This window comes from Alligator mississippiensis, chromosome 1 (assembly GCF_030867095.1).
Source record: "Alligator mississippiensis isolate rAllMis1 chromosome 1, rAllMis1, whole genome shotgun sequence".
NCBI lineage: Eukaryota > Metazoa > Chordata > Crocodylia > Alligatoridae > Alligator > Alligator mississippiensis.
In genome coordinates this window covers 454,584,503-454,606,602 of record NC_081824.1, presented here as the reverse complement: position 1 = coordinate 454,606,602, position 22,100 = coordinate 454,584,503, and the positions used below count along the sequence as shown (strand labels likewise).

General features: G+C 42.0%; 1 protein-coding gene across 6 annotated transcripts in view; it reads left to right on the top strand.

Moving 5' to 3' along the window:
* The window catches only part of FAT3 (FAT atypical cadherin 3), a 641,536-nt gene that overhangs the window by 459,901 nt on the left and 159,535 nt on the right, over window positions 1-22,100 (top strand). For all 6 annotated transcript variants that reach the window (XM_059721693.1, XM_059721676.1, XM_059721685.1 and 3 more), the window contains exons 5-6: window positions 15,645-15,959; window positions 19,323-19,533. In XM_059721693.1, the coding sequence (XP_059577676.1) occupies window positions 15,645-15,959; window positions 19,323-19,533 (526 nt within the window). The remainder of the gene's footprint in view (window positions 1-15,644; window positions 15,960-19,322; window positions 19,534-22,100) is intronic.

Here is a 22,100-nt window from a genome sequence, read left to right as displayed (position 1 = left end):
CCCCCAATACTTTGGTACCAGAAGTTGTTTAAAGACCGAAGTTGCAAGTAACTTCATATTATGTTTTAAATGAAAGCAATGCAACAGTGCAGCATATGCCAACACCAATCTGTGACATAGATTTTTATGAATCAAAGGAAAGAACGATATTTACTAAATAAGAAGCACACGGTCTTTGGAAGACTTCCATTCAAGAATCAATTCATCCCAGCCCTGCTGATGGAGTCATAACTGATGGAGTCATAGCAAACATGGGGATGCCTGAAGATCTCAGCTAAGACATAAAATGCATTTCTGTTTTTGATTGATTTATTATTGCCTTTTCACAGTGACTTGCATTGTAACACTATTGATTCAATTTATATAGTATTCCGGCTTGTAGTTTGAACACAGCCTGTCTGATGACAGTTACAGCATAAAATAAACTACAAATGATTTGTAGTTTGTTGGGAGCATTAATAAAATCTGATGTCTTTGTTCATGATGGACCTGCCCTAAATGGCACATGTGGTCAGATATATTGGAATAGTGTGTGTGAAAAGGGAGAGATTAGAGTTGCGTAGCCATTGTCATCATTCTAAGGAAACTTTGAAGAAGGTGTTTAGTTCCTGCTGGCAGGGAAGATTAGAATCAAGCAAGTTTTATGAATAGAAAATTAAGGGAAGATGAGTCTCAGAGAAAATGGTAATGTGATGAGCATAGAAATTGATGCATACCTCTCTGCAGACACAAAGACTAGAAGAGATGTCAGACTGGGAACTACTGAATTTCCTGAGTATAGAGATAAGTGTTTTGAAGGAGACTATTATCTGCAAAAGTGGAGTTGGTCAAGGATATAGAAGAACAGTTCCACATTTCAATACTTGATCACAAGTCTCTCTCAGCCAGAGAGCAATGAGGGTCACAGATGGTTGAAATAGATGCTTTTCCTGGTATGTAATGAAAGAAATCGCTGTCAGGATAAAATCTACAACTAACTTCATAATCATTCTCCCACACACTGTATTCAAGCAACCTAAGCATCTTCATTATAAGTGTTCAATTAAAGCTATTTTGAATGAAAGAATGAGAGAGAGGCTTTCCATCTGCTTGGTAGGAAGGCATTTAGAGAGTCATTGTTTACATATAAAGCAGAATTTAAATATTACATTTCTTCCACATTTTAGTCTTTGTCTGGTTTGCACCCCATTCAATAGGCTTTATCTCATCTGTAACTGATCAGTTTGAAGATGGCTGACATCACAGGGTCAGATATGGTAGGAGGAAAAATTGGCTCTAAGAGTAGAGTGACTTTTGAACAGTTTTATCAGATGCAAGTTAGTGTTCATGGCGTGACAGAACTAGTGAGAATTGCTATAATGGGAATGTGTTCGTTATGCTGTAAAATAATAAAAAAGGCACATTTCTGAAGAAGATTATGGAATAACATGTACATACAGAAGACACGGTTATTTCAGCTATTGTTATTGCTGCAATAAAGAATGGTCCCGTTTTAAAGAGAGAGAGCACGGACATACATAACTGTTATACATACTCACTTTAAATTCTACTATTCTAGGTTGTATCAACGCAACTGTTATACCTGTCTGCTTTTATACCAGTATTAGTGTGGATTTCCAGTAATGTCCCCAACAATACTGTTTACTTCTGTAAATTAATCTCGGTGTAAGAGCAATGTAGCTATGGCGTTCCAAAAATAATTCGAGAACCAAGAATTTCTTAGGGTGATATCTTTTATTGGACCAACTTTGTAGCTGGGATAAAGTTAGATAAGCTTTTGAAAGCAACTCATTCTTCCTCAGGTTTCTGATGACAGAAAGCTAATGAGGGGTGGAGGGAAAGGGTAGGAGGTACACAATTAGCAGAAGAAAAGAAGCTGATTACTGTGAGATCAAGGCCTATGAAAAGGGAGGCTCATTCTCACCTTCCCTATCTGGACAGAATTCAAGAGTTGGATAAAATACAATGTGAAGTTCAGGCCTTTGGAGAGTAAATATATTGCATAATGGGATAGGCTGTGTGGTTGAAGATGATAGTGTTCTGAGTACCGCCGTCTTGATTCCCTCCTGTATTGCTGCTGCTCTGCCTGTGAGGTGGCTCCTGTTGTGGTAGCTGATTCCACTTTTTCTTCTTATATTTGATGGATGCCATCGGGTATTTTTGGTACTACGTTTGAGTCTGCTGCAGTGCTCAGGTATGCTTCCAGTTTAATGTCTTCTTGTTTATAGCATAAGTGAGAATAGCTCTAGTTTTAAGTTTAAGCAGTTAGATGAAGATAGTTTCTCAGGGCACTTATTACATGTATGGAGGTTTAGCCCTTAGGGTTGCATTCTATGGCCCCTAAATTGAAACAGTGGGTTTTTAATTGAAACCCACCATTTCAATTTAGGGGTTTTATTTTTCCATTGCTGTTACAGCAAGGGGCCCAATCCTTTTTCATCTTTTCCTGCGGAGCCTGCCCATGGCTGGGGGGTGAGCTGCTAGTGGGCTGAGCGGCCCCTGAGCTGTGGTCCTTCCCTCCACAGTGGCATCCCCTGGGTGGGCTGCTAGTAGTCTGGGTGTTACCCCAGCTTGGAGGCAGCACCTGGCCCAATCCATGTCTTTCCCTACCCCATGGTGGGGTAGCACCAAACCTGCTAGCAGCCCTCCCAGGTGGCACTGCCAGTGTAGAGGGAAGGACCTGGGCCCCCTGCAGCTCAGGGGCTGCTGGGCCCAGTGGCAGCTCACCCCACAGCTGCAGGAGAAATGGGCAAGCTCTGCCAAAAAAAAAAAAAAAAAAAAAGAAAGGAAAAGGATTGGGCGCCTTCACTGCTTCTGCCTTCAGCAGGCATCCGAGGCAGAGCTGACTAATACCTGCAATACATTGTTGCATCAGGATGTAGTTTAGTTTGCAACGATGCAAACTCATTTTAAACCTCCAAAACTCATACAGTGTGATGCTATTTAGCCACACAGTAACATTTTTTGTCATCTGTACATGGCCATGGTATCATGTATACAAGTGCCCTAAGTTTTTCCAAACTTTTCCTGGATAGTTGGGTTGCATATATGGAAGTATATATGTTAGCTAGAGGGTTGTAGATGATGATAAGTCCCCTTGGGATGATATTATGTGTCTTGCATAGGCTTAAGAAGAAGGTGTTACTGTGTAGTCTGGATTCCTTTTTCTTTAGGTTGTGGATTTCCTATTGTAAGTGGTTGATATTGATATGTTCCATGTTACAGTAATGTCAGAGTGATGTTTTATCTGTGGTGCTCCAGAAATGATACTAGAGCAGGGGCAGGCAACATTTTTTGCCTGGAGTGCTGAAAAACACCACAATGCCTACCTCGGAAGGTGCCAGAGTGCCGGCATGGCAGAAAAACAAAATGAGGGCAAGAGGTACATGGGAGCTGCCCAGAGCCCGGGCTGGCTACAAACAGCTGCGCCAGGCTCATCACCTCTGTGCTGCGACCGGGGGAGAGACCAGGGCTGCGCTGCCTCAGGCCCTGTCCCCACCGCCCACTCCGAGCCGCGCCTGCATGCACTGGTGCAGAGCTGGTGCTGGAGCCCAGTACAGCTGTTTGGAGCCTCCCAGCTGCAGCCAGCCCCGGCTCTGGGGAGCTGCTGCCAGCCAGGATCCCGGGCTGCTCCCAGCAGGCAGCTGGGATGCTGCAAGCCCTGCTGGGACCAGCCCTGGCTCCATTGTTGGCAGCAGCTACCTGCAGCCGGGGCTGGCCACTGCGTGCCAAGCAAAATGGCCTCATGTGCCATGCTCGGCATACCTGTCAGGGGTTGCCAACCCCTGTACTAGAGTCAGGAATTATTTAGGGGGATACCTTTTATTGGTCCAAGTATGTAGTTGGGATAAAGTTAGATGAGCATTTGAATACAAATTTATCTCAGTTCATTTATGTCAAGTGCCAGTCATTTTAGAGACAAGCCTATCAGGATGTATGTTTCCTGGCAGTCTACTGGCAGAGAAGCAGCAATGCAACTTGGAAGGGCTACATGTATGAAGGGCTGTGCCTCAGATGAGATGTCTGTTTATAGCCTAAGTGAGGTGCCACCTCGCTCTGCCCTCTGCATGTACTGCTATACAAGTGGACAGATACAGTGGTTACATGTGTAATGTGAGTGCAATGTGTGTAACAGCAAGAGGACTCAAGGGGCAGTCTACAGAGCCTGGGGGGCAAGGGAAAAAGGAAGAGGAAGCTTGAGGCTGAAGGAAGAAGAAGAGAGCAGCGTGCACATGGAGCCTAGTCAGCCCTACACTGAGCGGTGCTCAGCGGAGCTGGAGATCTCACTGGCTCTGGCAGCCAGAATGATGGACTGAAGCAATGGGACCCATTCTTGGGGGCAGGTTGCTGTTTGTGTGCTCTAGGGACTGAAGGCTTGTTTGGGGACACCTCCAGTGGGCTGTGGGGGAGGAGGGGGGAATTAAGATGCTGAGTATGTTACCACCATGTTGATGTTCCTTTACCTTTTACTGTCTCTTCCCATTGACCTGTTGGCTTATGACCCTAACCTCTAGGATTTTCTGTATAAAAGTGGGAACTCTCCCTTGCTTCTTGTGCCAGTTTCTGGGACTGCAGGGCTGGCACACGTGGAGCACTGGATGTGTCCTTTTGAGTGTGTAAATAAACATCGCACTTTCTCTGGGGAGAAAGTCTTTGTTCTGGGATCTTACAGATGCACTACATCATTGTCCCAATTTAAGTATCTGTGAAGTATGTGCGTACGTATGTGAACACTTTTTCCCTAGCACAGTGCTGTGTATGTCTGTAAGGTAATAATAACTGGGCCCTGTAACACGTTAATTTTAGGTGGCTCCTCGAGCTGCTCACCCGTGGATTGTCCACAGATGAATCCCTGAAACTAGTTGTAAACACACTTTACGCATCTTAAAGTTATGCCACTCCAGGGCAGATTTCTCCCTGGTCCATGTTACCCAGTTGTGTTCCATTACTGTGTGGTCACTCCCCACAGATGAGCTGCACAAGTTGCAGCCCTCCAGCATCCCAGGGTGCAGTATTCCCCCTCCCACCCTCCTGTTCTGTGTTGACAAATGTCATTCCCTCCCACCCCACCACCCCCTGAACTCTACTGCCCAGGGAGCGGTTCTGGCACCAAGCCAATTCCCTGTCATGCTCCCAGGAGTGTGACCTTCCCACCCCCAAGGGGGCATCCCCATGCAAACAGCCTGCACAGCACCTGCCAGCTAACCAAGTTGCTAGGCATGGAGGGGTCCAGGAGTGGAGTCTCGGCAAGTAGGGGGGAACACAGTAGGGGGCCAAATCAGGTCCCCAGGAGCTGGGGCTTTGTTCCTGGGACAGGGGCAGTAGGTCCCCCAAAAGTGCCTTCTCTGACTGCTCCCGGCTCCCAGCCACCCCAGGAAGCAGGATTCCCCCACACCGCAATCCCAAATTCCAGTTTATTAGAGACCTTCTTTAATTTACTTCCTGTTTATTTCTTTTAAATTCTTTTTTTTTTTTAATGTTTCCCTCAGTAGCTGACTTCCTTCATTTGACTACCCTTACCCCACACCCACTTCCTTTCCTCCTCCCATTTCATACCAACCCCCACCCCATTAACTCTCTGCCTCCCAGCTTCACGTTCCCACCCCCAGCAACCCCTCCCCACCCCCCACCTGGAGCAGGGATAGGAGCCTGTCCCAGCTCATCAGCCCTGCAGCAGCAACTCACAGCTATAGCTCCTGGTTAGGCTCCTGCTCTCCAGCCCTTGAATGGTAAGGGGCTATGAAAGTGGGGGACAGCTGTGAAAGTGGGGGACAGGCAGAGAAGGTTTTTAGCCTTAAGGTGCGACTGCTGCAAAATTTGAGCTAGCATGAATACTGATCAACATTTGAGCAGCTAAGAGTGCAACATGTAACAGGACTTGTTTATTCAAGTTAATTGGCAGTCATTTCAGCAACAAGTCTGTCGGTCCATGTGCTCTCCCTGGCCACTGAGCAGCCATGCAGTTTTGAAGGACTATGTGTACAAAGGATTATGCTCCTCTTGTCTCGCCCCAGTTTTTGACTCATTTCATTTTGATCAATCAGGAACACTTCAAATGAGACCTCTGTTTAGAGCCTAGTGGCAAGCCCTGCCTTCCCCACTGAAAACAGCCTGAAGTTACCTCTGTGCAGTTAATGACTGAGATGGATGCCACAGTCACTAACTGCTTCAGAAATGTTTAAACCCTAAAGTATAAAGCAATCATATTTTGTAGACTGTTTACTAGCAGTGAACAGCAACACCAATCACATTTCACAATGTAGCCAACAAACTCCCTGTCTGTAATACGGAGGCACAGCCTGTACAGTCTCCAGGTCCTGGTGTTCCTTCTCAAACAGAATAGTCTGTCAAGATTAGCATTATACCGTACCACAGGATCTGTAGTCTCTGCAAGCCACAACTCTGCAGTAAAAAAGAGGGTATCTCCATTTGATTCCATTATACATTTTGTATACATAATACATTTTCCTGGATAAAATCCAACTATTGGAGGGTCATCTTAAATATTGTCCCTGCCTCCCACTCCTGCAGCATGGAAAACAGTGACAGGGGTCATGTGGTGTGGGGAAAGGCAATGGGGGAGTCAAGCAACTTGACCCCTATCCCTTGTCCCCCCACACTTTGCCCACTCCTGCCTGCCTCCCTCATTGTTTGTCCACCCCATTGCCTGCACTCCCCACCCCCATGCCTGCCTCCTTGCCACTTGCTCCCTTTGCACCTCCACAGTGCACCCCCATAGTGCCTGTGCCTTCTGGCATTTGCTCCCCACACCACTTCCTCTGCTTGGCCCACCCTGTTGCCTGCCTTGCTTCTGCTGCTGTTTACTCTCTTGTCACTGGTCCAGCTTTGGCTCCAACCAGAGCAAAGAGCACATGGACACTGTGACCTCCTGTCCAACCCAACTGGAGCATTGTGATAGTGGTGGCCGTGGCCATGGCACAGGCTCAGGGCAGGGGCCAGAGCTGCCGGCATCAGCACTGCTACTGCTGAGGGGGGCAGTGGCAGGAAGTCTGGGGGTAAGATGCAGCAGTTCATGGTTTTGGTAGGAGTAAAAGTGTTTGGGAGAACAGAGGCAGCAGGGAGTGGAGGCATGGGGGTGGCAGAGGCAATGCAGGGTACAGGCAGTGTGTTGGATAGAGGCAGCAGGGGTGCAGGGCAATGGCTATGGCAGCAGCACCAACCTTGAGCCTGGGTTGGAGCTTGGCCTGCAGCAGCCACCCGCTACCTTGTACTCGAATCCAAGATGAGGGGCTTTCTCTCCCACGTTGAATGGGGAAATAAAATCTCATCTTGGGTTTAAATAAGTGCAGTATTCATCCACACCTTTCTCTACAAATAAATAAGTGTCATGCTCATGTGAGCATAATTTTTACTACTAACTAATCCAAAGAAAGGAAAAGTGATAATGTCAATAGGATTTTTTCTTAACGGTTAACTTACAGGCTGCTCTGCTTTCATGAAAGCTTAATGGAGTAATGTCTGTTTCTGTGAAGCTTTGTATTGTTTCATTCCAGAATCCTGTAAATGCAACTTAACTAGCCAGCATCTCCAAGTGCATTGCTCACTGAACAAGCATCCATGGGGGACTATATTTTCCTTTTAAAGAGGCGCCATTAAAATATATGTTTACAATATTATACATAAAATACTCATTTACTATATAAAGAGATAAAATTCCCTGCCTATATTACTGCTGATAAATTATTAAAACTAACATTAAAACTAACTTAGATTTTCACATTTAAGTTTAATCTGAATTTTACTTTTTATAACGTTTAATTTCTTGCTTTTTAGCAAATCGAGCAATAAAGACAAACTTGCCTCTATCACTTCTGTTTATTACCGTTTCATAAACTGATGCGTTTTAAGGTCAGAAGTAGCCTATAGATCGTGTGCAGTGACCTTCTATATTACACAGGCCATAGAGTTTCACCCAGGTACCACTGTATTGAGCACAATAACTTGTGTTTGACCAAAGCATATCCTCCAGAAAGGGATCCGGTCTTGACTTGAAGGCTTCAAGGCTTTCCAATGTTACCAAATTTGCCCATTACTTTGGGGTGTGCTCATTTATTAGGGATAGTTTCTAGGGTCTTGGTGATTCTGTCAATGTGCTGCTTGTGTTACTATATGGAGCTGTATTTCTCCCTTCTGCAAGCCCTCACCCCCAGTGGAGCTATCTTGCAGGACTCAATCTCAATGGGACTGGATTCCTCCAGTCACCAAATCAGTCATACACACAAACACACACACATTAACGTGACACGCCTGACCTGGCTGGGCTGATCAGCATGGACAGGCTGACACCCTCATGGCCCAGCATTCAGTTCATAAGGGCACGTCTGAGTCAAACTGGGTCAATCAGCCTGTACAAGCTGATCCCCTTATGTGTTTCAAACTCAGCACGTCCCAATCTTTGGCCTCTTGATGAGCAAACCCCACAATAATTTAGGCTTCACAGGGATCTTTAGCATAGGTAAAAGAAGCGTTGCTGCAGAGCACAGGAGGAAAAAGAAGCAGAGAAGGAAAAATATACCCAATTACTACCAGTTTGCCTATAAAAGTTATTTATTGCTAAGCATATGAAATATATAATAGTACTAATAGTAATAGACATGCAAAAGAAAAACAAACACAAACAATGACAATACTACCCTGGTTTCACTAAGTATTTGGGGAAACTTAGCTCAAGCTTAACTGATACAGTTCAGGTTCAGAAGTTTATGCCTAGAAAGAAGAGAGAACGCTGGGAATCTCACCGAGTCCACGGTACTCAGGCTGCAAAGCTGACAGGCACAGTCCGTAGCACAGTCCTTGAAGAGAGAGACAATCTGTTCTTCCAGCGTCCCAAGAACGACAGGGGATGGTGTCAGCACAGGAGTTTTCTTCTTCTTCTTTCTTTCTCCTTCCTCCTGCTTCTTTCTTTTCTTAAGCACACACACTTACAGATTTTTATACCCTCAGTTCAGTTGCTTTGAAGCACCCTCAGTAGTGTAAATCATTGTCTTTTCTATGGACAAGGGGTTATCTGGTTTGGACCATCTCAGGAAACTGATTGATAATCAGGAAACACTTAAGATTAGGGAGTAACCCAAATACTTGGGAGCCAGCTTGAGATTCCTATGGATGGCAGATATCCTGATGGGATCTCTCATGGTTTCTTCAGGAACAATAGATAGCTTGCAGTATCAGGATTTTGGATTTTTACTTGTGCACAAGCCTCAGCTTAGCATGACTTTTCCAGATTTTACTATAGTCTTTTAACAGACTTAAAGCAATTATTGGGGTGCTCATAACCTTTTGTGGAGAGGACTCCCACCAGTCGTCTCGGGAAAGATACAACAACACCTGGGATTAGGGCGCCAGCAGGCTGGATGCTGTGATGAACCCTTAACCATTGTTCAAATGTTGCCCATACCCCCTCGGACTCCGTCTCTTGCCTCAGCATTCCCTAACCCAGCAACCGAGTTTTAGTCAATCAAGTTTAAATAGGCCTCCCATAGTGGGACCGGGGAATGTACGGCCCGAGATGCCTATTAAACTTAGAGCTGTGTGTGTGTGTCTGGGGGGCAGAGAAGTCCTTAGCAAATCCAGATTAGAACTGGTCTGATAAATGCTGAGCTGGGTGTGTGTGAACATGGGTTAATTAACATTGGAAGCACAGATTCCCCATCATGCAGCGCTCTCCTGCTTCTCTGGTCCCAGAATTCACTGCAGTCTCTGCTTCAGGCTTTCTGTTCTCCATCTCTCATGTAAATGAATGGTCATCTGGTTCCATCTCAGATGCAGATGAGACCGAGGGCAGTTGTTCACTCTTGTCACCCTTATCTGGAGAGTTTTAGGTGCGTCTCTCACTGCATCTTCATCAGTTTCGTTTAGGTAGAGGAGGGAAGGGGGGGGGGGGGAGTCCTTTGTGAGTCAGACAGACTGCATCCTGTGCCAGGGTTGCCCAAAAATACAAAGCTGAGGCGTAACACCAAGGTGTAATATTTGGATTACAGATGCTTCAAGGGTAATATATGGGTTACAGATACTTAATTTCAAATGAAAAACTTTTCTTCCTAATATTTTTAGGGAAATTTCTGTTTAGGAATATATGAACTTAAGTTACCTGACAGTTTCATCTTTAATGCTCAAATTGTAAAACCTATCATTGTACACCATTCCCCAACTTGGATGTGGCCTGAAACCAGTGGCTTTTCTAATCAGGTACCTAGAGTGTTTGTGTCAGTAATAATCTGTAGTTAAAATGAACTGTAAATTACATATTTTCAGTGTTGGCCCTAGTGAGTGTATTAATCTTTGTGACTGAAAACATAAGAGTATTGAGACTAACAGATTTCAAATGGAAAACAAAGGGGCATGAGTCGCCTTGCTATAGCTGGCAATCTTCTCTGTAAAATGCACGGAATAGTTTGCATTTTTTAGAACAGCACTAAATTGCATTAGCGAGCCCATTTTATTTCTGTTTTACAGTTGTCAAATGAAAGATAAAAAAGTAAAATATCTAGTTGCTGACTGAATGCTAGGTTCAAGATTTTATATACATTTCTTATATCTCTGAACTATTGCACTTGCATTTTGGTATCAGTAATTTCTGTTTTTTTCTGTGACATATTTTGCAATAATTCTTTAGCTAAAGGTCTCTGAACTATTCAGACATGCTCTTTCTAAGGAAATACACAGTAATCTTGTCTTTCATCCTTTTATTCAGAAGAGCAGTTGGACTGTGTTAATGTATAGCTGCTCAGAATTCTGGGCATTGTTATAAATGAAAAACCACTGTAACAATTTAGCCAATATCATGTTTTCTCAGTGAAGTTCATAAATTGTAACACATTATTATTTCTGAAAGTATTTGATTTTGACATTCAAAACATAGTTTCTGTAACATTTCCTGCTTTAAAATCTGAAGCCCAGATACTCTTCCACTTCTCCGACAGCTAAGTGACACTTAGGCAGCCATCAGGCATCTCAGTCACTAAATGTAATCCTATTCCACTCTGTTTAAAAGCCGTACAACTCATAGAGTCCTCACACATCTTATGATTTAAGCTCTACTGTAATGCAGGTCCTTTATTAGCAGCACATAAACTCCACTTGAGAACATGATTTTTTTAGATTTCAAAAAGTCATACAGCAAGATGATAGCAATGGAGCTACCCAACTTCTTTCAAGTAGTATAATGAGTAGAGCACAAAGGGCATTTATACACATACATTTGTCTGCTCCAGTGTGCTGGACATCCAGCACATGAGCTGATGCACCTGATATATGGCAAAATGTGTGTTGGTGCTGAGAATACGCTGAACATTTGATGTGTTTTCATTTGAAAGCCACCACCACCATTTACCCAGTGCTGACGCACGTTTTGCCATTTATACAAATGATGTGCCACAGCACTGGACACTTTTAAAAGTACCCGGCACTATGGTGCAAGCATGGTCATTTTTACATGTGTAACCATGCGGCGCAGTGACACTTACAGTTGTATAAGCACACTGATGCGCATTTCGCCATTTAAACAACTGCAAGCGATGCAGTGTGGTGCGCATCAGCTCCTGTCCAGAGCAGACCTGATGAATCAAATCTGTTCCTCAGTGGCGGATCTCCTACAAGTCTAAGAATTAAAAAGTATGTGTATACCCCATGTGTACAAATGGCCACAAAGAACCTCACCTACTCTGAGTCGTCTGCCCTGCTTTTGCTCAGATTTGGCACACCCAGAACTCACTTTTAGCTGTGGTCCTGGGCTAAGAGACAGCATTGACATGCTCTCAGTGGTTGATGTAGTGGTGGAAATAGGCTAGCATTTAGAAACTTGTGTTTTCTTGAATATGACCATTGTTTTATCTCACTTCTCAGTATTTACCATGCTGACTTTGCTTGAGCAATTATATATTAGCAGATGGGGGTTTTTTGTTTTGTTTTTTCTTGCAGTCTTCTTTTCTTCCTTCCTTTCTTGTATCTGTGGGGGAATTTCTTTAGGTGTTTTTTGTTGTTGTTTTTCCCCATATCTCCTTTAACCTGTTTAAATGTGGAATCTAAAAATCCATGGCTAGAGATAGGCTGATGTTGTGTAGCTTTTTAGCTAAGCAGGGAATGGAATTGCTGAACCAGTGGAATAATCAGATCTCTGGCGTGCAGATATATATTTTTTTAATTCCATGCCTGTGAGATAAAGCCTTAACTAACTCTTCAGCTTCCTCTGGCACACAAAGCTTTTCATGTGAAGCTGGAGCCTGTCAATTTGAAAAGCTTTGAATGTCATCCAGTGAAAGATTAAATATTATGTAAAGTTTTTCTCCTCCTGGGGGTGTCAAGTTTTAGCAGAGCAGAATTTCCTAACTTCAGGATTTGAAAAAAGTGTCGGTTATTGGCTACTTTTAATGTTGTTTTTTACCTAATTAGCTTGAGTTATAAAAAATTATAAGTTTAAATTTCTGTTAACAAATATTTTTATTTTTTAATATATCTGTCATCAAATGGATGTTTAAGCAAACTGGTTTTACAAAATATTTTTTTTTTAATTTAATTATTTTAAAAATTAATATGTTTATCTACTATGAATAAGTAATAGATCAGGATAACAGTCCATGATCTTCTTATCTGTGTATATGTGGGAGGTGGGGTGTACTATATATTAAAGGTTAGATTTTTGAACATCCTTTTGAACCAGTATTGTTCTGTTGGCTTCCATTGGCAGAATAGAGTTGGTTATGAAATAATAATAAAAAGTCCCTTTTAAATGTATTTATCCTCCGTATAACCACTCTTCAGGTATTTGAAGACTGGAATCAAATCCCTTCCTTAGCCTTCTCTCCTCCAAACTAATCCTGGTTCTTTCAGCATTTCCTCATGGGTCTTCTTTTCTAGACCACTAATCATTTTTATTACTCTGGTGCACTGCTTCTAACTTGATCTTTTTTTTCTTTTTCTTTTTTTTGTGCAAATTGTTGAAAAATTTGGACAAAAATGTCCCATGTAATTTGGACTTTGGAAAGGAACTCATTGTGGAAAATTCATCTTAAACAGCTGAAGTTTGGCAAGGTTAGGATTTCTTAATAGGAAGTATTGGGCAACCTTAATCACCTATGCTATCAGCCCTTCCTATGTTTTTATACTGAATCTGGCCCAGAGAACCATGGCTTTGGCAGCAGCAGGGCTCCATCCACAGCTGGGTGCTTGGGCTTTAGTGGGGGAAGAGCTATCCCTGCGCTCTACACCACCGCCAGAAAAATTTCCTGACTCCTGCCCTGGAGTAGTTCCTAGCAGTGTCTCTGCATGTGTGTGCTCCTTCCTTTGCAATATTCTGCTAGTAACTTGAAAGAAAATGTTTTTCCATAGTAAGTATGTCATATTCTATTCAGCAAACATTAGTATTTTACTTCTTGCTCTGTTATCTTCTCCATAATAACAGCACAGTAGAAAATATAAACAGCATTTCATTGCATTTTGATTTACATTGAAATGAACACATCCTCTTCTTTTTGCTGTGCTATCTCCTCAATGTGCTGCCAACAATATTGATTAATTTATCTGTCATATCAGCAGAAATACTGGAATCGGATTTCTTTGTTACCTTGTGTGCTCATGAACTACCCGCCCAGCTCTGTTGCAACAGAACAGAAATAGATGGGATCATCCTTAACTTTGGAAAAATCTTATTTATTTTATTTTATATTAGAGATAGGCCAAGAGCATTTTTATTGTTGTTGTTACTTAAAATTTATCAAGCGCTCCCAAATGTATTAAGACACTGCTATTTCCAGAGGTGCTAATTTCACAAGTTGAGAGAGGCAAATCAGCAACTGCTCTGAAGGCCTTTTAAAAATGTAGGTTCTGTTTTGAAAAGAGCAGTGATGGGGAACTGGATGGCTGAGGACATTGGTAATGAGCTGTGGGTTTTCCACCTGTTGCTTGCCAGCATCTCCGGTTGTTTGTGACTGACAGATGGAAGTTCAGAGTCTTGTGAGAAATACACTGATGGTCTCAGTCCAGTTCCCAGCAGACATGTGCCCACATCATGAGACTCTGATCCCAGTGGGTAATAATTGGCAGCCATGTTGACAGTCTCCAAAAAGAGAGGCCCAAAGTTGATGATACGCTGTCACTCTTTCTCTCCAAATGAGTGATGGGACGATCTAGGGAATCTTATGTTGCTGCTATGTGCTGCCATGCCAGTTTTTGTCTGTAAATGGAGGGTTTGTGCCTCCAAGACAGTCAGTCCAGCATTTTTCACAGTTTCCGTTTTTAAAAGTGGTTACAAACAAGGAAGGAAGAAATCACTTGCCTTTCTCCTAGATAATGCTGCGGTCCTTCCTCTGGTTTCAGTGGCTCTGTTAGGGTGGCCACTCTATTAGGGTGGCTCTGTTAAGGTGGCCACATTAGGGTGGCTCTAAGTCTAGGTTTCTAATTGCAAGGCATGAACAAAGGCAGGGGATAGGATTTGTAGAAGAATTTTGCCTTGTCTCTGGATTTGGGAGATTGGATGATATGTTTAGTTGTAGGAGGAGAGGGATTTAAGGAGAAAAAAATAAAAAAAAGCAGAAAGCAGTTAACCAGCAAAGCAATCCACATGCAATGGTCAGCACAGCCAGATAAATGTGTGTAATATCTTGGCTTACCACCATCAAAAATTGCTACTGTGGGAATTGGCATATTAGCAGATTTAGTTGAAAGTGAAATCCAAACTTCTTTCGTGCAAACAGGAGTAGCTTTCTGCCTCATTTCTCTCCTTTTTAAAATCCCAGTTGAAGACGGGGCTGGGAATGGGAGCAGGGAGAACAGGATCTTGGATAACATATAGATTGAATATTTTTTAAAAGAGTATTCTTGAATCTCTTGAATTCTTGTTGATCTTGGATCATTTCATTTTCAAAATATTTCATACTAAAATTATTAGTAATTCTGTTTTTACGTCTTTGCTAAATTACTAATTAACATTTTCCCCTCAGACTATACTTCTTATTCCTGTCAGCTTGCTATACTGTGCATCCAGTGCAGCAGAATTTTTTACTAAGTATGTTTCTGGTTTTGTTATAGTGATATATGCATCTCTGTGCCCATTACAGCCATATAAAGCAGGTTTAGGATTAATGAGCTGTCAAAGTGTAGGTAATGAATGAAAAAATGACAGCATTCCTTTCAGAATTCAAGAAGAAACATATTAAATTTGTCGTAAATGCTATAAAAAACTCACCTCTCATCTTCTGTGTACCGCTTAGAAAACTTCTGAAAAATGTTTGCAATCATGCTGGAGCCCTTCATAATCCCCTTGTGAGCATAGGGTCAATTCCAACTCAGCTTCCTTTCCAGTTGGCATAAATGACCAAGGGCTACTTTAGAGAAAATCAGGGGATTGTGGTTTGGGCAATAGGCCCATACCTTCTGTACCTACTTAGGGTGAAAGCCCTAAGTTTGAACCCCCAACTGGACTTTTTTTTTCCTCCCCTGGCTATTTTTATTCACTAGGGTGCATTTCTTTGATTTCTTATTGTAAAGATTATTTATTAAAGCAAAACATTTGCAGACTGCCAGTGAGGTGGTCTTTCTTTCCCCCTCTTCCAAGTCCTTCCACCCACTTACAACATTCCTTTAGATTTATACTGAATAATTGTTACCTTTGTCTTATCATTATCCAGGTTACGGTCACAGATGGCGGCGTCTCCCCCAAGCAATCTACTGTCTGGGTGGTTGTTCAAGTTCTGGATGAAAATGATAACAAGCCACAGTTTCCAGAGAAAGTCTATCAAATCAAGTTGCCAGAGAGAGACCGTAAGAAAAGAGGGGAGCCTATCTACAGAGCATTTGCATTTGACAAGGATGAAGGCCCAAATGCAGAAATCTCCTACAGTATCGTGGATGGAAATGATGATGGGAAATTTTTTATTGATCCTAAAACTGGGACTGTTTCCTCCAGAAAGCAGTTCACAGCAGGGAGTTACGACATCTTAACAGTAAGAATTCTTTCACCATCCAGAGCTCACAACATTTCAAGAATAGATTTCTTATTTTAAACTAGTACAAGTAATATTACACAGTTTTGCCTAACTTATGAGTCATATATAAGAACTGAATGTGTTAAGAACTCTTCATGCATAACTAGCAAACAAAAGAGTTTGCAACTTGAAACACTCTCATGCTATAGCACTTAGAGCATTTGTAGACATGTTTGTGCTGCAGCGCCAGGCACTTCAGTACATGCAGTTGCATAAGTGGTGAAATGCGCATCAGTGCTGAGAAAATGGCGGTGGTGCACTTTTGAACTAAAACACGTCAAAGGTGTTTTAGTTCAAAAGTGCACCACCGCTGTTTTCTGCACACTTGTGCACGTTTCGCAACATATATAACTGCACATGATGCAGTGCAGTGCACATCAGCTCACGTATGAAGCAGACTCAGTTAACTGAGTCTGCTCTGATGTGCTGAATCACCAGCGTGTTGGAGCGTGAAAATGTATGTGTATAAATGTCCTTAGTGAATTATTCTTAGGGCTGTTCGAAGAGTTAGTCTTCAAAGCATTAGTTATGTCTATATAATGCACATAATAAAAATGAGAATTTGTTTACACACAAATGTTGTATTGGTTTAACTATCCTGGTATAGCTAAAGGGATGCAGTCTCCCCTTGTATGGAAGAGCTTCTGGCATAGGTCCTTATTTTTATGGAGTTTATTCTTGTAAGGGGACATGAATAATTTACATGGATATAAGTCACTTTTTATAGTACAGTAGATCAAGAATTGAAATGAGTTGTATGTTCTGGAGCACCCTAGGGTGGTTGAAAACTATTGATGGCAGGCCTCTAAACAAAGAAGAGGGATGGACAATGAAGTGTTGGCACAGGTGTCTAGTGACACAAGGATCAATGTTTTATGTCTCCTTGTTTAACATCTTCATGAAAGGATATGAACAAATGGAGAGAATCCAGCAGAGGGCAACAGAAATGTTTAGGAAAGCCTGGGGGAACTGGGCTTATTTAGTCTGGACAAAAGAAAACTGAGAGGGGATTTAATAGCAGCCTTGAACTACCTGAAGGGGGTTCCAAAGAGGATGGAGCTGAACTTTTCTCAGTGGTGGCAGATGGCAAAACAAGGAGCAATGGTGTCAAGTTTCAGCAAGGGAAGTTTAGGTTAGACATAAGGAAAAACTTTCTCATGAGGAGGGTAGAAAGCATTGAAACAGGTTACCCACAAAGATTGTGGAATCTTCATCCTTGGAGACTTGGCTAGACAAAGCCTTGGCTGGGATGATATAATTTTTTTCATAGATTCATAGATGAAGGGACCTCAATAGATCATCGAGTCCGACCCCCTGCATAGGCAGGAAAGAGTGCTGGGTCTAGATGACCCCAGCTAGATACTCATCTAACCTCCTCTTGAAGACAGGGTAGGGGAGAGCACTGCCTCCCTTGGAAGCCCGTTCCAGACCTTGGCCACTCTAACTGTGAAGAAGTTCTTCCTGATGTCCAGTCTAAGTTGGGACTAGTCCTGCTTTGAGCAGGACTAGATGATGTCCTGAGGTCCCTTCCCACCCTAATTTTCTATGATTCTATAAGTGATATAGGAGTCAGGGTAAACAGTACTGTAAGCAGAGGCATTTCATGGCTCTAACTGAGTAGACCTAGATCTCATTTCCTTGGATTCAGCTTTATTGACAGTAAAGTGTTATAACACTAAAAAGCTAAGCATAATGTTACGTGCTTCTCTCAGTTCCAACTTCTGAACTGCTCAGCCCACACTGTAGACTACTTCTTCCAAAGGCCCACCTCTCTTAAATCCAAGAATGGTATCAAGCTTCCTCAATTTTGTTTTTAGATTCAGATAACCCAGCATTTTCCAAACTTTTGGGCTTAGTTGAACAAAGTCAGAAGCTCTGACAGCCCCCTACTTCAGCCATCAAATTTCATTTGGCACTTTTACGCATAATACTTTAAACTATGGCATCCCCTATAAGGGGAGGATAACCTATTTTCCAGCAAGAACATCAGTAAAAGGTATTCCAAGGAACTACAGCCAGCCTTTTACAGTCACAATAATGGTATTTACTGACATGAACATCATATATATGCATAAACATCTACAGTTTATGGAAGAAAACTCATTGAACTTTGACAACATTAGCATCATTAACCAAAGCCCCCATATGAACTTATTTTGGAAACCCACTTGCCACCCTTTGTTTACTCAGCTCTTTGTTGGTATCTATCCTGCTGTTAGTTTCTAAACCATTCTGGGCAAGAATCAACACAGCATTGTACACATCAGAAATATAGTGTCCAGATTCTCAGCCAGTATTAATAGTATTAGCCAGTATTAACTCCTACGAGTATTAACACTTAATTGAGGGAAATTGTGAAAACATTGTTGAGAAGAGAGAAGTAGAACAGAGAGACTCATTCCGGTAACTGTCTTTTGGATTATTTCCCCCCATTTCTCAAAATGATTATTATTTTCTTCTTTGGTTTTAATTTTTTCTGTCTTTATTGAACAAAATAGCTGAAACTACAATGATCCACACCCCAACACAGGGCCATATTGTAACTCAAAACACAAATACATACAAAGCATATGTGAGTAGAGGAGATTCCATACTTATTGTTTTGTGAAGGCTTGTGTGCTAGTGAAAGAAAAGAAAGTGATGGAAAGACAGAAAGAGCAGCTGGAGAAACCTCCACTAAGTGGAGTAGATGATGTAAGGACACAGTCAGAGAACTATTGGGAAGCATGGCCCTCAAAAAAAATTAAGAGTTGTGGAGCTAAGAGCTGACTAGAATGGGGCTTGGAACTGTGTTGGAGGCAGTCTCTTGTTTCACTTGTACTGCATTCAGGGAAATATTTCAATTCAGATATGCTGCCATAGTGCCTCAATATGTTATAGTTTGGTTTGTTACAGTATGCCCCCGTTCTCCTCCATAGGAGGAGATCTGCAGGAGTCTGCAGACAAACAACATCTCCCTTGATGTCGCAGTTCATGACTTCCATCATGCAACAATTACCTGTTGCAATGAGAAGAGACTGCATTGCATCATGGAAAATGTCTGACAAGGGAGCCTTGCCCATAGAGGAGTCGGCAGAACCTGAATTACGACTCCCCACGAGACACCAAGCAACAATTTTTAATCAGATTTTTTTTTTCTTGTTTTGACACCTGAAAAGTCAAAATATCATAGAAGATGTTGATGAAAGGATTTTGTTGAAAGTTTCCATAGGAAAAAAGACCATTATCCAACCAGCTCAGCTTGCCTAGCAGAAGTATTCGTGAAACTTGCTGACAGAGCAATATGCTTAATGCCACATATATTTTCTCTATGCATAACAGATAAAAGCAGTGGACAATGGACGACCCCAAAAGTCAGCAACTGCACGCCTGCATATTGAATGGATTAAGAAACCGGCACCCTCTCCTGTACCACTGACCTTTGATGAGCCCTTCTACAACTTCACTGTCATGGAAAGTGATAAAGTAACTGAAATTGTGGGAGTGGTTTCTGTGCAACCTTCTAACATCCCTTTGTGGTTTGATATAGTTGGTAAGTTTGTAGGCAGTGCCATGAACAAAAGGCAAGGGAAGAAGTATGGTTTTGACCCCAAGAGAACTAACAATGAATTATCACTCAAATTAAGAATACCTTTGTAATGCTGAAATGAAAATGCCTATTTTAATATAATAATACTTATAAAGATACCCATGCTTTTGTTATGACTCTAGCTAAGCTGAAAAGAAAGCGCTGTATGGCTGAATTGTTTTTTTTTCATAGTATGTTATTTACTGCAATCTTAATGTTGTCTGTCATTTAAATTCTATTGTCATACTTTGCTAATCTCATTTCTTAATGTATTTATGGTACTTAGACTTGCTGTCCCTCATTTCTCTCTTTTCTTCACCTTTTTTTCTGCATTCTGTTCTTTTTTTTCTGCTTCCGACTGCCCTGCTTCAAGGTGGCAAGCATGCTCGAGAGATGTTCTATATTCTACAGACAGCTTGTGGGCAGAACTGTTCAACAGAAGGTACCCTTAGCGCAAACACATTTGCTAAAATACAGCTTATCCAAGCTGCCTTGTATTTTTGCGAATTCTTTGAAACAATTTCTATTACATCTTTCATAAGTGCCTGTGACAGGATGAAATGCAGCACATGGATTTGATACGTTCTTTTCTATGACAGCTATTACCGCTTTCATATCCAATTATTATCCTTTTAATTCATAGATTTTTTCACAATTTATCAAAAAATTAATTCAAACTTTACATGGTTCAGTGCCACTCATTTAAAAAGCAAAGCAGCGTCAGATGCGTCAGCATGTGGGTTAAAAACGGAGCCACCAAAAACTCATCATGAATGTATGCTGAAAAAGAGGAATACGTTTCAACATGAGATTTCAACCACAAAATTGCCTTCCATAAAAGGGCTTTTACAGATAGGGAAAGGGAAAGCAAGTGCAGCTGGTAAAAAATCAGAGAGGTCATCACAGTGGTGGCATTAAAATGGAAAGGCAAGTGCAGTAGTCATGTGGATACCAGCAAAAAGAGCAAAGGAGGTGCGTTGTTTTGCCTGTGGAATAGGGAAGAAGGAGTCACTATTGCTGGATTGTGGTTTCCAGCTCTGTCACCAGTTCACTGGGTAATTTTGGACAACTCACTAAAAGACAGGTCTCTGTAACCTCAGTTTCTTTATAGGTGGTTTCCTCCAACATATCTGTACACTGATATGATGAAAGACATTGTATATAAATGCAAGGTATTGTTTGGTAAATGAACAAGTAGGAAGTCTTCTTTTTAGCAATTCCTCACAGTCCAGAATGATTGTCTTCCATGATTGACTTATCTTTGGATCCAAAGATGGCTGACAAGACTGATCCAGGATCAATAGACACAAGCACCTGGTTCAACTAGGACATGTGTTTTAGGCATATGTTTCTGTGCAGGGTGGGTGGTCCCAGATTCTTGTTTCAGTCTATGATACACTGTTTCTGCAGCTCCTGCTTTTCCATCTCCCGTTGTCATTATAAGGTTTCAAAGTACCGAGGTCATTGCAGAAGACTCTTCCTCCATATGGGGCAATTCTGGGTCATAGTCTCCCACAAGTTGATAATGACATTGCATATTTTTCAAGTTGTCCTTGAGGATATCCTTGTAGCGCTTACTCTGTCCTTGTCTTGAGTGTACTCCTTGACTTAGCCAGGAGAATAAGACTTGCTTTGGGAGTCTAGAGTCAGACATCTGGATGACCTGACAGGTTCAGTAAGTTGATGTTGGATGATCATCTCCTCAATGCTCATGGTGTTTGCTTGTGGGAGGATGCTAATGTTGGTGTATGTATTTTCCCATTAGATTAGAAGAATTTTCTGCAGGTAGCATTGATACTTCTCCAGTGACTTGAGGTATTTCCTATACATTGTCCACATCTCAGATCCATACAGTAAGGTGGGGATCACAACTGCTTGATACACATGAACTTGGTTTTGGCTATCATATCACCATCTCCAAACACCTGTTTCCTCAGGCGTCTGAAGGCTACACTTGCACATTTGAGGCAGTGTTGGATCTCTTAATTGATGGCAGCCTTTTGTGAGAGATGGCTTTTGAGGTGTGGGAAATAGTCAGCATTCTCCAGAGTCTCACTGTGAACCTGATTTACTGGAACTGGGAACTACTCATTAACAGCTTGTTGATGAAGGATGTTAGTCTTCTGAATATTAAGCATCAGCCCCATTTTCTTGTATGCCTCGATAAAGAAGTCAATGATTGCCTGAAGGTCTGGTTGTCAGACAGCATGCATTACAGCATCATCAGCATACAAGAGCTCAATGATTGAGATCAGGGATTTGGCTCAGAGTTGACTGAGATGAAACAGCTTACCATCCATTTGATAGTTTAGGTTCACTCCAACTGGAAGCTTGTTGGTGGTCAGGTGCAGCATCACGGTAAGGAATATCGAAAAAAGTGTTGGAGCCATGATGCAGCTTTGCTTAACTCCTATCTTAACCTCAAAGGGATCTGTAAATAGATCTGTTACTTAGAACCGTTATTCACATACCATCATGAAGCATGCAGATAATGGTGATGAATTTTGGTGGACATCCATGCTTCAGAAGGA